Here is a 13,237-nt window from a genome sequence, read left to right on the forward strand (position 1 = left end):
CAGTCATCTATTGACATATAAATATATACTGTTAATCAGCTTGATTTAATTTTCTGCTCCAGCCAGTGATGCTGCATGTGATCTGTGGGAGCGACGCAAGACCTTTTTTGTAGGAAAAAAAGAAAAGGATGTGTTTGTACGAGTGATGCCTGAGTGGCATCTGTCTGAAAAGAAAAATCTTTCTTCCTACTGAAAGCAAGCAAACATTTCCTGCTCATTTCTCTTGATTTACTGCAACAGACAGCGTACTTTGCCTCCCAGTCCAATTAATCAGTGGGCTTTGAACATCCAAGTGACCCCTAAATAAATACATTGACTGACTGTTTTGAGATGTCATTTCCTATAGTTTTGTGCCTTATTAGGCTAATATACTCGTAGCAAATTGCTATCAGTCCAGACCATCTGCCTTTCATAATAGGCAACTGATTTGAATAGATTAGATTAAATACATTTTGTTCTTCTAAACTGAAGAAGGAGCTGTCATCAGAAAAATATTTAAGTTGTAAGTGGTCTGTGTTTGCTTCTTTGCAATTCAGGTTTTTCTATATATAGAACCTGTGGCATAGATTACTGCAGACAGCTTGATTTACATGCAGGTAGTTTAAGCTCACCTTGCAATGTCTGTAAACATTGTCCTGTTTTAATGTCCCAGATTTTGACTGTAGAATCGGCATTCCCAGACACAAGAATATTGTCCTTGAGTTCCATTCCACTTGTGAGAGACTGGTGGCCTGTTAGCGTGTGAATGCAGTTGCCCGTCTCCACATCCCAGACTCGGATGGAGGTGTCCAGAGATCCACTCACCACATGGATGCCGTCGAACTACGAGAAAGGTAAAATCTCTTACAAACAGCTGTATTGGGACCCTAAGAAGAAAGCTGTTAAGCATTTAATTCACCAAGGGCAACACTAGATGCTAGATCTATTCAGAAACTATGCTATGAAGTAAGAATTCAGCCTATATAGAACATTTGAAATCAGAGCAGGTGTTTCATGGTCATTGTCACTTCCTGCAGTAGACATGGGCTATGAGGTACATGATTTTAGGAGAAAGACTTTAAACCCTTGGTCTTATAAACGTAATACAGCTGCTTTAAACACAACAGAATCCTCCCCACACTGCAGAGTGTAGCAGGAGGAGAGTGCAGTTTTCCAATGATGTTAACAAGACAAACCTGCTTTTTTGCAAGTCAGAGGGACTTTAAGGAGCGGAACAACAACAGTATTAGTCCAGCATCTTCTACAGAAAAGCCAAAACAGAAAAATGGAAGGAATATAATTGAAAAATGCTAGGGTTTTATAAACATAATTGTGTGCAGTAAGGAACTTCAACTTCCTAGGCACTGAAGGGAAAGGCGTACGGGCTAACGGGGATGTCCAATTTCTTGGATTTCTCTGTTATAGATATAAAATGTGGAACACAAATATGTAGAGAAATCAGCTGAGAGGTGAGACATTTTCAACCAAGAGGGCTGAACATGTAAAAAATATAAAGGTGAAAGTAACTTAAGAGATAGTGACAATGACCTCAGAGTCCAGAATTCTCAAGAAAAGGAGAGGAAAAGAGCAGCAGAATAAAACTAGTGGGCCTCAAGGAGGAATACTTCAGTTGAGGCTTCCTTTCCAGGAGGTTTTTATGTATCTATTCTCTGAGGGGAAGAAGAGTTCAGGAGAGTTGGCACTTTCTTAAAGACATAGACTATCCTTGTGTGAAGGAAAGATAGGAAGTGTAGTAAATTACCAAGACCCACTTGGCTAAAGCACAAGGAATTGTACAAAAAAAGTAGAAACTAGATCAATAGATGTGTTTGAAAGAGCACACTAGGACAACATCAGAAAGGCAAGGCACAAACCAAGCTGTTAAGGATGATAAAGCACTATTCTGTTAAGAACCCCCACAACAAATCCAAACAAGAGAAAGGCCAAAATGAAAAAGCTCATTTATGCTCAGTGGGAAGGAAACTCCAAGTGAGACCAGCTATTTAACATTTTTTTTGCTTCAGTCCTCAGCCATCTGAGTGTAGGCTCACAGTGCTAACACCAGTGACAACTGAGCACAAGCTTTTGCTAGAACAGGGGAAAAAACCTACATAAGGCAAGTTGTTTTAAGACAATTTCAGAGACATCTGCTGCTATCTTTGAGAACCCGTGGAAGACAGACAAGTTTCAGATGGCAAATACAATTCCTTTCCTTATTGAAGGAGATGATGATGGGCAATGGGGAATTACAGATCAGTCAGCCTAACTTCAATTTTCAGAAGAAACTAACAAATAATCAATCTGGCTGTAAGCCCTCAGCAATGCAGTAAGTAGCAGCAAACACAGATTTCTGGGAAAATGGTCTTAACCAGTATGATTTTTTTTTCTGTGACAGAGTAAAAAGCCATGTGAAGCAGCAGATGTCTTGGTGGTATTTTCACAGAGAGAGAGGAAAATTTGAGGCAGAGATACTATCCCATTCAGAACTCTGTTCACAGCAATATTATAAATGTTAGAAAGAGTTTCAGGAGGACTTTGGCATTTAGTATTTTCAGTAGGATTTGGATGATATCTGAAATGGTAGAACTGACCCAAAGCAAAGAGTGTCAAAGTAAAAAAATGATAGTGAATATTTGAGCTTGGCAGGGAACAAATCAAGGTGTAGCTGAAGCCTGGAAGAATGAAGGGTGAGCAGGAATCTTTGTTACACCTATGGCAATCCAAGACTACTTGTCCATGTGGACCGAGTAGTATCTAATAATGGCAAAGAAAGAACCTAATTAAGGGCACTCCAACTGTCTGAGACTGTTGCTTCTTATAAAACCTGCAGAAAACTAACTTCTTACATCTCTGCAGTCAAACATGGTTAAGCGTGGCACCTCGGTTCAAAATAATGTAGAGAGTGACTGGCTGTGTGCACCACATTTCTGGTGAAGATACACTTAACACATTCTGGTATCTAAACTGGAGGTATTCTCTGTAAGGCACATAAAACAATTTCTCATTTCTAGTAAGCACTTGGTAAGACTTTGACTGGAATCTGGCATCCTGTTTTAGACACTCTGCTTTCAAAAGAAAATATGAACTAACTTGAGTTCAGGTAAAAGGATGAAGAATGCTAAGTAGCCCAGCAAGTGATTTGGGTGGAGACACTACAGAATGTTTTCCTCTCCTAAACAGAAGTAAATCAGATTGATGTGACAATTTCTGAATTCCCTTCATTCCTTTCCCCTCTTCTGAAAGTTAATTGTATTTCATGTCCATAAGGTATTCAGAAAGAGAGCTTTAAGGCTGGACATTCAAGGCAAACTTTACTCTGATACTGCTATAGTCAAACAGACAGTGGTTTGGATCAGTGATTGAGCTGTTACTCATGAACTCTGAAATGTGTGGATTACTTGAAAGGCAGCTAAGAAAGAGTAAGAAAACACAACATGGTCAGCAGCCTTAAACTGCTGCACAAAGAACGCTGGAAAATGTTAGGGGGTCGACAAATAAGGAAATATTGAGATATAATAGAACCTGCCATGGAGCAGGGTCAAAGAAGACAGGGTGAGTATTCAGCTGGATTGTTCTGCTGTTTGGGGCTATTTTAGGCCAGACAGCAGGAGCTCACCATGAAATTTTCATGATTCTTTTAGCCCTAAAACTGTAAGCAGCTGTAGCCTTTTGCCCCAAATCATCTGTTTCAGAATGCCAGGTTCCATTCACAGGGTATAGACAGTATTGGTGTGTAAGGCAACCCAATTATTTGATCCACTATTACAACAGTATCAGAACAAGATGTGGCTACTTGTGTGCCAAAACAAGAGCCACTGGTGAAGATAAGGCAGAGCACCACATGCTGTTCCCAACTGTCCCTGAATATTTTTAAGAGATAGTCAGGTAAAGCAGTAGAGCATTTTTAACATGCTGCTTGTCTAGAGAATACTCCTCAGCATATAAATGGAAGGGATGAAGACTTTGGATAAACATTACTTAGTATTTTGGGAAAGGAAACCAATTAGGTGTTTTGTTCCTATTTAACCTGTTATGGAGAGATACACCTTATGAAGAATACACTTCATGAAAAATGTCTCTAGCAATGAGCCTCACTTTCTGAGCCACAGACCAGAGCAGCTACATGCCAAATGCAATTTCCCCACTTTGAACTGTCTTTGTTGATTTTTTTTTCAAGTCCTGCCAGAGTGTGGTGAGAACAGGCACAAGCATGAAATTAATTCCTTTCGCCTTTCAATGCCTGGAAGTGACGCTTTGACTTTATGAATGAACAAGATGATCTTTTGGGTGAGTAAAGGTAAGAAGAGTCTACATGAGGTTTACATGTATCTTTGCCAGTGTAGTTCTGCTGAGCAGTCCACGTGGCTGGTAGGCCATGCCACAGCGCAGTGCCATGTCCTAACAACGTGCCTCTGCTGACAAAGCCTCACAGTTGTAGATCTGGCCTCTACTCAGAGAAAACGAAGTAGGAGGCTGGAGATTTATGTAGGAACAAAAGATTTTAGGTTCAGTCTTACTGTGGATTACAGTTTGAAACTGGAAGATGGGACTACAAAAAAAAGGTAAACAGATCTGCTAATTCAGAACACTGATCCAATAGACTTCTGTGGACATTTTCAGTTACTGTATCATGTGATTCATTTAAAACAGTGATTTTAGATATTATTTGGGAAATCAGAAACAGAGCTCCAAAATACATGCAAGATTGAAGAAAACCTAAACACCCACCAAGCAACCCAGCAAAACCCACAGAACTATTTCACTTGCTGGTATAGAGTCAGGCTTTATTATACTGGGTGCTTTTAAAAAAAAGAAAGCTCTTCTAAAAAAATCTCAGTTTCTAAATTAACAAAAGGAAAGAGGAGACCATCAATTACAAATGACTCTATACTCTTGTGTCCTGACTTACTCTGGAGTAGGTACCTACAATTTAATAAACAAGGTGAAATAGGCTGACTTTAAATGTTACTTAAGGAAACTAAAGCAGCAGATGAAAAATCACATACCTGTAATGAGTAGACTCTGTTAGTATGCCCTTGCAGTGTGTGCAGACAGGTCTCTGTCTCTGGATCCCACACTTTGACCATAAAATCATATGCACCACTTACAACCCTTCTGCCATCATATTGAACGCACCGAACTGCAGCTACGTGGCCCATCAGAACGTGCAAGCACTGGCCCGTCTCTATGTCCCATACTCTCAGTGTAGCATCTCGAGACCCACTGACCACTCTGGAGGAAGAAGAAAACCCCTCCTGTACTTAGTATTGGACACAAAAACATTAAAACAATTAGACTTGTGTACAAATCAGTTACAAGTTTTAATTTGGGACATTAGAACATATCACATTAGTTCACCAGCCACTCAAGGTCTACTTTAGCATGACGTTCCATTAGGATTGCAGATGACTTGAGTGCCTTTTCTTCCTCTGCTTCTCATCTCCTCAGGATTTATTTGATATAAATACCAACCAGTATGTAAGAAGGCACTTCATTCCTGAGCACCAAAATAATGCTACGAGAAACGGTGTGGATTGTTGTATCTACCTCTGAAAGCCTGTGAATATGCTGAGCTCCAGGCAGTGCTATGAGCATTTCCTTTTAATGACTGAGTTAACTAATGACAAACAGAAGTTTTAGTAAAGAAACAGTTATTCTGCTTGATTCCATTCAGCTTATACTGTTAAAAAAATTTAAGGTAAGAACAGAAATGAGAAGGAATTAGTAGCTGTAGAATTGGTAAGAAAAAACTTCATCCTTCTTCAAAACAGTGGAGAAGAAAAAAAAGAAAGAAATGCAACACCAGGCACTTTGTTCACAGCTCCATACATGGTTAAGTAAGAGCCTACCAATGTTCACTGACTCAAGACATGGTTTACTAAGCCAGAAATTATGTTAAAATTTAAATAAAATACTGTAGTAATGGTTCTTAAAAAGTTATTTAGTAAAACAAGTAGAAGTCTGTAACACTGACAAAAAGGAGAAATTACTCAGAGTGTGGGAGACTGGATCACAGTGTAACAAAGAAGTAGATTTGAAATAACAGAGAATGTGACTTCAGAAAATACACGACACGATTTTCTGTTCTTTAATTAGTACCATTACGCTTTTGCTTCTACTAATCACTTCCTTTCTCTTGTTTTATGCAGTGTAGTTTGAATGCTTTGCCTGGTTTGTATTTCACTCAATGTCGGATGAGATACCCAAGTTTAACAAGCATCTTGTGTGAACACAAGTGCAAACGACAAGGCAAATACAAGTGTAAATGTGGCTGTACTTTGGACAAATCCTTACCTTTTCTCATGGAGATGCATGCAGCGAACAGTGGAGGTGTGTCCATACAAGGTGTGTATGCATTCTCCAGTCTCAGCATTCCAGACTTTCAGTGTTCGGTCTGTAGAGCCACTGATGATGATATTGTCCCTCATCTGTGATGACCAGACTCCACCTGTGTGCCCAACCAGTGTCCTCAAACACTGAAATGAAATATTTTGCTTAGTTACCCTTTTGACAGAGTTGAATGGAAACTTAAGAAAAAGGAATTTAGGAAGTAACAGGAGCCTCACAGCAAGAGCCAGAAGACCCATGGAGGCTACTGTGTGATTGAACAAGAAATTCCCATTGTTTATATATATTCATCGAATTCCTCTCTCCATCACTGATACTTCAACTACAAAGAATTTTCCCTATAATCTTCCCCCTAATAACCTAAACTGTCTTTTCAGATTTCTCAATACAGGGAGTGTTTTTCAGCCTTGAGTCATTTTCTCCAGGCATTTTTCTGAGTCACCGCAGGTTTTCTGATAGAAGTCTGAAGCACAAGTGTTAGAGCTGCAGAGAGCATTCACTCAGTAGTTTTACCACCAATGTATAAACCATAAACTCCTTTTGTATTGTTTGTTTATCCAAGAAACACTGCATTCTGTAAGCCAGAGCTATGGCACCAATACTGCAAAATCATGTTTCAAACCCTTTTCAGAGTTCCCTGTTGCCCAGGAGAGAACCCCACAACATGCAAGCACAGCCTACCTTCTTTGATCCCAAATAGATGGCATGGTTTCTCACTCTGCAGAGACACTGTTTGCTCACTCCCACTTCTATAATGCCTCCATGGTTCTGGAACAATGACCTTTCTCCCTCTCTCAGCCTGTATCCTTACAAGTACCAACTATATATGCTTTCTCACCAGGCAGCAATAAGTGCTAATTAGCACAGACAAGAAGAGATCCTTGCAAGACCCCTCTAGAAAGACACTCCATGAAGATTCTGCATTTACATAACAACATGATCTCTATAATTACCCACTTTCTAACCCACTTAAATACATGCCATGTTGATTTTTGCATTGCTCTGTTTTCTTCAGTTGTGCCATGGGGATATGGCCTTGCAGTGCATATAGCTGTCTATTTCTGCACGAGTATTTTTATCAGTCAAACCTGTAACTGCATGAGGAAAGAGGTCAAGACAGCCTGACGATCTCCTTTTCTGTAATCTAATGCTATCTGGCATTAATTGCCATGGCCTGCCTTTAACTGTTAGTTGACTCCTCTTGATGTAGTCCAATATTTTTTATCTGAGATAATGTATCCTAATTACCTTGTCTTTCAGTTTACTCCATTTAAACACTGATACATTCCAGCTTTCTGACTACCCTTTGGACTTGCTCCTTGTGCCCACACCATTTGAAAAAACAACAATTTTAGATCACAGATTACTTTTAGCAAAAAATCATTACAACAAGGTTATCTGGATCAACTGCATTTAAAAAAAAAAACAGAACTTTGTTGTTTAACATCCTTGTGAGTTTCTGCTGCAATGTTCTATTATCACTGCATGCTGCATTTCAATCGCATAGATGTCCTCCATTTTGTTCTGCATCAGCAATACTATACTAATTTCTGCTAATATCCTGTTCTTTCTAACACCCAAAGCCTTGCTTTTTTCCTGTTCTCAAACATTTTTTTGCTAGCCCTCTGCAATTCCTGACTCCTAGCTTAATTCACTGCTATCGAATCCATCTTTTTCAGTTCATAGCTGTTATACTGTTACAGTTCCTGTTATATTTTTAAGAAACCCAACTGATTTGCTCATACTGTAAGAAATCATCCTTCTAAAGCAGTAAGAACACAGAATCCTTATTTTGGGCTTTACATCTGTCAAGGGAATTATTTAGTCATGTTCATTTGCACAAACCAACCTTTAGGGTTTTTTATTTTATTAATTCTTCAGCAGCAGTGAGCATGAAGGCTCACACAGCATTCTTCCATCATAAACGGCAATTTCTGGCTCTCTAGAAGGTTTGGGCTAAAGAGTCACACTGCAATTTGTAATTACTTTCAAAAATTACTGAACAGGAATTGTTAAGCCATGCTGCTGTGATCCATTTCATGAATTTAAAGGAACATACTACTTTTGAGAGGGTGATATGTACAAAGGAATTATTCTTCACTTGAGTATAGGCTGCCCTTTTCAATTACAAAAATGTAAATTTCAATATGGATTCCTTGATTAGTTTGTTGTAAGGAAGCCAACAGAGGCACAGTAAGGCTGCCTATTGCTTTTAATTGTATTTTTCCTCACAGTAGTATTTAGAATCCTACCAAGGATCTTCTAGGCATGCAAACACAAATACTTTATAATGTTAAAGCTGAATGTATTAAGTGGACACCTCTTACTTCTTAACCATGTTATCCTAGATAGCTGTCCTGTTGTTCACACAACTATTACCATTAAAAAAGCTTAAGGCTAAGTACACACAGCACGTGTCTGGAAGGAAGAAGTGCTGTTTCCCTGAGGCCTTTCCTATATCCTTGGAGCATGGTCAGTCAGTCACCTTACAACAAAAACTCTGTGTGCTGGGTTGCTGTCATGTTCTAACAGGAGTGAAATGTTCAGTACTACTATTGTTTTGATTGCAATATTGTTTTGTTCTCTAAACCAAAATCATATCATTGAAGCTTATTAAATTCCTACCTGTGCTGGATCTAATTTAATAGGAAATACTTAAACTTCGAGCAAGGGATTTTTGTTGTTGTTTGATTGGGGTGAGGTTTGGGGTTTTTTTGATGGTTGAGGATTATAGTAGAGCTCAGAAAGAAAAATAAACTCAGTATTTGAAATTAGAGTCAGTAAAATTAACACCCCATATTTCAATAACTTGAAAACAACATAAAGAATGCTAGAAGACAAGGGAGAAAGGGAGATCCAGAAGGGTAAAATCAGGCTAAACGAAGCTTTCAGGGAGATAAAGTAACTTATCTGTCCAAATTTTTTAGAATCCGTGTCACAAACGACTCCACAAGAATAGAGAATCACCAAGAGAACAAGGATACGTGCCAAAGGTAACATGAGCAGCATTGCAATTTTGCATCAAGGTGACTTTTTGTAACTAGACTAGTTTTTTGTGTAGGAAAAGATGACCCAGAAGTTTGCCAGCGCTTTTTCCAATTCTTGCACCAGACAGCACTGAATGCTGTGGTCGGGTGGCAGAGCAGTATTTTTGCCATACCAGTGCCCCACCTGTAGCTCATTTCTTAAGGAATTCAGTAAAATCAGCAGCTTACCTTGCCTGTGACTGCTGACCACACTTTCAGTGTGTTGTCATCAGAGCCACTCACAATTCGGTTCCCACAGAACTGAAGGCATGTGATCACATGGTCATCATGGCCTTTGAGCACCTGATGATAAAAGAACATAAAAATGTACACTCACAATTTAATGCAGGAGATTAGAGAGAAACAGGAGAAACAAAGTGGTCTTCTGATTCACAAATTAGAAAATGCTAGGGTTGCTTCAATAATAACAAGGCCCCTTAATCCCATGTGTCAAGTCTAATTTACTGCCAGCTGGTAAGGTATTTCCCTTCTTCCATGGAGTGATACTGCACTGCTTAGCAGGCACACTACAGTACTGTAAGCCTCCTAAATGTACCAGGAACAATCACTAACAAAAGTAGGCTGAATTAATTGTTGGACATTGCTCAACTCCTGTGCAGTTATTCCACCTCCTCACTTTTCCATTAACTTGCAGAATCACAGATTTAACTGGGTTGGAAAAGACCTTTAAGATCATTGAGTCCAACCTGTGGACACAGTACCCAAGATGTGGCCTGACCAGCGCTCAATACAGGGGCAGAATGATTTCCCTGGTCCTGGTGGTCACACTATTCCTGATACACGCCAGGATGCCACTGGCCTTCTGGCTACCTGGGCACACTGCCCAGGTGGCCAAGTTACTCTTAACTTGCAAGAGTTCTTTCAGCCTGGGGTGAAAGGGATGAGGTTGTATTTGCTGTATCTTTCTACTTTGGTGGTCAAGGCTTACTACATATTTTTTTTCCTCCCTTACCAAGCAAGCAGGCAAACTCTAGAAAATGATTAACTTAGTGAAACACAAACAAAAGCATTAATTTGTTGCACTGGAAACATGAATCAGCATGGTAGGATTTTTCAATGCTTGATCTGGGGAAAAATTGCAATTGAGTGTATTTTATTGCAATACAGCCAGAAGTCTTTACACACAGGGTAAGGAATTTTCTATTTAAGACATCTGACCACTTTTCAAAATGCTCATGGAAATGAAATGGGCATTTGGATAATGCCCCAGGCTGTAATTTTAGTAATAATTCCAAGATAACTTGATGTGGCATAGCGAGGCAAGATGCACTATTGCCAGACATGTACATAAGTCACGGCCAAATAAACAGCAGGATACAGCCATAGCTTTTCCATGGACATTTTTTTGTTGTTGTTTATATTATTTTGTAATACTGTAATCAAAAAAATAGGCAAATTGCCTTAAAACACTAAAAGTCTAAGCAGATGGCTTTTCTTCATGCTTCTGACCAACTCTTCACTGTCATAGAATAACCAGGTTGGAAGAGACCACCAAGATCATCCAGCCCAACCTATCACCGAGCCCTATCCAGTCAACTAGACCATGGCACCAAGTGCCTCATCCAATCTCTTCTTGAACACCTCCAGGGACAGCAATTCCACCACCTCCCTGGGCAGCCCATTCCAATGGCAAATCACTCTCTCTGTGAAGAACTTCCTCCTAACATCCAATTTATACCTCCCCTGGCACAACTTGAGACTGTGTTCCTTTGTTCTTTTGCTGGTTGCCTGAGAGAAGAGACTGACCCACACCTGCCTACAGCCTCCCTTCAGGTAGTTGTAAACAGCAATAAGGTCTTCTTCTCCAGACTGAACAACCCCATCTCCCTCAGCCTCTCCACACAGGGCTTGTATTCCAGGCCTCTCAACAGCTTCATCGCTCTTCTCTGGACATGTTCCAGTATCTCAACATCTCTCTGGTATTGAGGAGCCCAGAACTGGACACAGTACACAAGGTGTGGCCTGACCAGTGCTGAGTGCAGGGGAAGAATAACCTCCCTCATCCTACTGGCCACACTGTTCCTGATCCAGGCCAGGATGCCACTGGCTCTCTTGGCCACCTGGGCACACTGCTGCCTTATGTTCAGCTACTACCTACCAGTACCCCCAGGTCCCTTTCTTCCTGGCTGCTCTCCAGCCACTCTGTCCCCAGCCTATCGAGGAGTTTAGACAGCTGCTATTTTGCTCTACACAAGATCTGAAGCATTGCTTCATATCTTCATACTGGAAAAGATGTAAAGATAATACGCCAATTTCACTGAAGAATTTTAGTATTTAGAAAACCCATCTCAACACAGAACGAAGTTATTGTCTTGGGCTGCTCAATTTAGAAGAAAATGTACAAAAATAAAGCATTACATCACTACTGAATAGCTGTGGAGTATCTTCATGTTGTGACATGGCCCAGCTGTGCAAATGCTGCTGTAGTTATATATATTATATATGTGTCTGTATGCTTAATTTAAATGTAAGTACTTTAAATCAAGTTGCTGAGATTATCTGTTTCAAAGAGACCAGCATATTTATAGCAATTCAAAACCTGTACTGAAATGTTTAGAACAGCATTGAAAGATTTCAGCTGCATGAAGAATCACGTTTTGATTTACTAACATGGTGTTCAGAAATGAATTTAAACCCAAGGTAAGCTAAAATACAAGTATTTTGTTCTCTGTGGCAATACATTGCATTGTTGTGCATGGAGGAAAAAACCAACGCATGAGTAGATCCTGTTTTGTTCACGGCACCATGCACATAGCTGAGTAACTCACCTTAGGCGATTTAAGTTCTCCTCGCCGCCAGTTGGTATCAATCCTGTGCTGTCTGATGTAGGCGCTTTTCCACGGGCTGTGTATAAAGCCTGGTTTGATTACTTTCCTCCTCTTGATATGTAATGGTTCATCAATCCCTGAAATGAATTTTTAAAATAGAAGGAAGGGGGAAAGATGAGGCCACCCTGAAGAAAACAACTTCTCTCCCTCCCAAACCTTTACAGTGATCTCTGATATTAAATACTGCATCGACCTAACAACCTCCTGCGTGCCAATGTTCACACTGTGTCAGGCGCTGCTCCTCAGCTCTTCATACTACACCTTCCCTTGTCTGTCAAGGGCAATCATTACTATAATCACGGCTGGAAACGCTTGTTTGCCATTCACTGCTGCCAACCTATTAGGTAGGTTTTAGATCGTCCCTTTTGTTGTCTCCTCCAACAAACTCCCTAACTGCTCTGACTCTTTTTCAAATCCTTCAAAAAGTAAACCTCCCAGTCTGCAGTCATCCACTCTGGTCACCCATCTTCATTACCGTTAACTTCACTCTGACTCCCAATATTAGTGAACTTGCAATTCTTTCCTTGATTTGAAAGGCTGTGTGCAGCCTTTTGGGACTGCAGCCTCTCCTGGCTGCAATTTAAGTATAGCTATTCTTTTTCTGAGCTGACACTTAAGCAGCAATGCTTTGTTTTAGCCCTGCTACTATGGGTAGCTCTTTTTTTTTTTTTTTACAACTCTATCACCCATCTCTCTCCCCTATGCAGCTCCTTGCTCCACTGAATCTCATTACTAGCAAGAATCTTGTCTCTTGCCAGTATGTGGATTTCAGTCTCCTGCTTTTAGCCCTTTCACTGGTGTCTCTATCTGCAAGTCTTGAATTAATTAACCGCTTCAGATTGCTGAGCAACTCACTAGGTCTAACCAGTCTACAATACTGTTTTGTTTGTCTGTGTGCTCATGCCTGGCTGAATTTATTTTTACTTCAAAGTTTGCAAATGTAGATTCATTCCCCTCTCGACTTCCATTTTTCTCACTCTGTCCTCTTAAGCACTTTTCATTGAAATTTATAAGAGAAGAATTGTTAGAGAAGGT

General features: G+C 40.0%; 1 protein-coding gene and 1 long non-coding RNA gene across 3 annotated transcripts in view; one reads left to right on the forward strand and one right to left on the reverse strand.

Annotated features, from left to right (window-relative positions):
• The window catches only part of FBXW7 (F-box and WD repeat domain containing 7), a 169,094-nt gene that overhangs the window by 2,462 nt on the left and 153,395 nt on the right, over positions 1 to 13,237 (reverse strand). For both annotated transcript variants that reach the window (XM_064148656.1, XM_064148657.1), the window contains 5 exons: positions 12,143 to 12,279; positions 9,543 to 9,656; positions 6,274 to 6,455; positions 4,986 to 5,211; positions 612 to 822 (listed from right to left, as the gene is read on the reverse strand). In XM_064148656.1, coding sequence (XP_064004726.1) covers positions 612 to 822; positions 4,986 to 5,211; positions 6,274 to 6,455; positions 9,543 to 9,656; positions 12,143 to 12,279 — 870 coding nt within the window. The remainder of the gene's footprint in view (positions 1 to 611; positions 823 to 4,985; positions 5,212 to 6,273; positions 6,456 to 9,542; positions 9,657 to 12,142; positions 12,280 to 13,237) is intronic.
• Positions 745 to 6,936, forward strand: LOC135178103 (uncharacterized). Its single transcript, XR_010303351.1, has 3 exons — positions 745 to 833; positions 4,157 to 4,276; positions 6,129 to 6,936. It is a non-coding gene; the product is annotated as an uncharacterized LOC135178103 (long non-coding RNA).

The sequence above is a fragment of the Pogoniulus pusillus genome, chromosome 9, assembly GCF_015220805.1.
Source record: "Pogoniulus pusillus isolate bPogPus1 chromosome 9, bPogPus1.pri, whole genome shotgun sequence".
NCBI classification, from domain to species: domain Eukaryota; kingdom Metazoa; phylum Chordata; class Aves; order Piciformes; family Lybiidae; genus Pogoniulus; species Pogoniulus pusillus.